Consider the following 2243-nt stretch of genomic DNA (forward strand, 5'->3'; position numbering starts at 1 on the left):
AGCCCTGAAGGCGACGCTCCCCTGACCTCCATCAAAGATTACTTTTGAGCTTCATATGATGGCATCGCCCAGTATCTACTATTTCTGAACCTGGCTTCTTTTGCTCAACGTTTTTTCTGTGACACCTATCGTGTCGCTTCCGTCTTTCTTGTTTGTCTTCCCCTCTAGAGCTGTGCCTGTCTAACAGCGCAGTCACTGGCCACATGCGGGACTTGCATTCACACGAATTGCACAGGCTGCTCTGGAGTGTCAGCCCCGGCAGGGCAGGGTTTGTTCTGTTGAATGCGGTGCTCAGTATTTGCTTGTTGAGTGACTAATGAAGCTGTCCGGCAGGGAGCTGATGGGTGGTCATGATAGACAATTAATGTCTTAAGCCCCAGTATTGGGGGTTATTGATGTGTGTGCCGGGGTGGGTGGGGACGTGTAGGTGACAGTCGAGATGGGCAGAAAAGGGTAAGTAGAGGTTTGCAGGAGAGAAAGGTGCCACAGAAGGAGGCAGTGCCCACCCTGGTGTGTGTGAGGAGCAACCCCAAACTTAGTTTTGGGAACACTAAGAGTAAACCTTTAAAAACTGTTCAGTCCCCTCTAGGCACCCTCCATCCCCACAGATGTCCCCCGGTCCCAACTAGACACCGCCCTGCCGGTGAGGGCACGGCCGGGGGAGCGGAGTTGGAGGAAAGCTCGGGCGGCGGGGGGGAGGCGGGCGGGCGGTGGAGCTGTCGGGGCGTCTCGGCAGGAGCTCAGGGAGATTTTCGAGCAGAACAAGTCGTGCAAAAGTCAATGCTGCCGCCGGGAGCCCCATGGCTGCGAGTTCCACTGCGCCGAGAAGGGGTCCGAGGGCAGCTTGTGTCACACGCAGGGGGGTGTCCGCACCTGGGGGGAGCCCGCAGGGAGCCAGGGGAAGGGGGACCAGGGCGGGCCCAGTTCCTGGCAGGGGGCGAAGAGTAGGTGGGCGGAAATGACCCGGAGCTGGGGCTGCACCTCCAGGGTGTGGGGAGCCTGCCTGGAGGCTTGGCATCCGGGTGCGGGGCGCGGGAGGCGACGCTTCACTTGGTGATGTGGGATCTCACTCTCCAGGGGTCTTCTCCGCAAACCCCGAAAGTAGTTCAGAAAATGGGCACAGCTGGGTGCCACCTCTGCCCCAGACGCGCCCTCTTCACCCAGCCCCAGGAGTTCTGCTGCGGCCCCAGGCGTCCCTGGTGGGAGATGGGCCGAGGCAGCCCCTGAGCTGGGCGTGCAGACAGGGCAGCTGATTTGCCCATGGAAGGATTTAAGGAGAAGGGATGCGTTCGTGGAATCTGCGCAGGCAGAAGAGTTAATGACAGGCAGGGCAGAGCTAGCGGGGCGGCACTGAGCAGCTCCAGCATGGAGAAGGCATCCCGAGGTGCCGCTCTGAGCAGCTGGGCTGCGGTCTTTTATCCCCAGGCTCCTGGCTGTGGGCCAGCAGATGGGCCTTGGAGCTGGGCTAGGTAGGCCTGGGGGCTGCCCATGGGGCTGACGGAGAGCAGCCCCCGAGGCCAAGGTCGTAGTCCTGCCTTTCCCAGACTTTCCTAGGCCTGTATAGCGAGTGTCCCTGCAAGCCGAACCTGACTTGGGTATTTCCGAAGAACGAGAAATCGCCTGGAATCATCTATGGCCGTTGTCAGAAAATTGAAAAAAAGAAGCCAGCTAAGAAAATGTTCTTCTAATGCTTTCTCTTTCTTGCTGCCTCTGCCACCCACCATGCTACCTACCCAGAACTATGTGTCCCTGCCCCTGGTCCCCAGAGCCTCCACCAACAGTGTACCATCATTGAAATAAAGAACTTTCAATGTTTGCTGCCCACAGAGCTGGGGCCTGGGTGGGCTGGGCTGGGTGGGTGTGGTACAGGTTGCTGGGGGAGTGGGGTGGGCATGAGGGAGTGTTGGGTCGCAATCTGAAACGTCTGTTCTTGGTGTGCTCTTGGCTGAAGAATGACCAGACACACTGAAAGCAAGGTCAGTGTGAAAATGAGGTTTATTGAGCAGAGAAAGATAGGATTATAGAGCAAGAGCAAGATACAGGTTTACAGAGCAAGATACATACACCACAGATGACGACCAGACCCATTGTCGTAGCAAAAAAGAGACCTTGGTTATGGTCTGGGTCTTGTTTTATAGTGTTTGGATTGGACCCTCCTTGTGGCTCAGACATCACCATGGAACCACTTTGATTGGACAGTTGGGAGATACATGACCTGAGTCTTACTACACAAGCGGATCTCC

At 57.0% G+C, this 2243-nt stretch overlaps 1 protein-coding gene across 1 annotated transcript; it reads left to right on the top strand.

Moving 5' to 3' along the window:
* Window positions 1-203: 203 nt before the first annotated feature.
* CLPSL1 (colipase-like 1) lies at window positions 204-1688 on the top strand. The gene is made up of 3 exons (XM_012646572.1): window positions 204-248; window positions 590-944; window positions 1555-1688. The coding sequence occupies exons 1-3, from the start codon at window positions 204-206 to the stop codon at window positions 1686-1688; spliced, it is 534 nt and encodes a 177-aa protein (XP_012502026.1).
* Window positions 1689-2243: the final 555 nt, after the last annotated feature.

The sequence above is a fragment of the Propithecus coquereli genome, unplaced genomic scaffold, assembly GCF_000956105.1.
Source record: "Propithecus coquereli isolate 6110/MARCELLA unplaced genomic scaffold, Pcoq_1.0 Scaffold248, whole genome shotgun sequence".
Classification (NCBI taxonomy): domain Eukaryota; kingdom Metazoa; phylum Chordata; class Mammalia; order Primates; family Indriidae; genus Propithecus; species Propithecus coquereli.

Excerpts from the sequence above, each read along its gene's own strand:
- CLPSL1 (XM_012646572.1), top strand. The coding sequence starts at position 204 with ATGCGGGACTTGCATTCACACGAATTGCACAGGCTGCTCTGGAGT. Across the intron at positions 249-589 it reads TGCACAGGCTGCTCTGGAGT|GCACCCTCCATCCCCACAGA; the intron begins GTCAGCCCCGGC and ends AGTCCCCTCTAG. Across the intron at positions 945-1,554 it reads TTCCTGGCAGGGGGCGAAGA|GCCTGTATAGCGAGTGTCCC; the intron begins GTAGGTGGGCGG and ends AGACTTTCCTAG.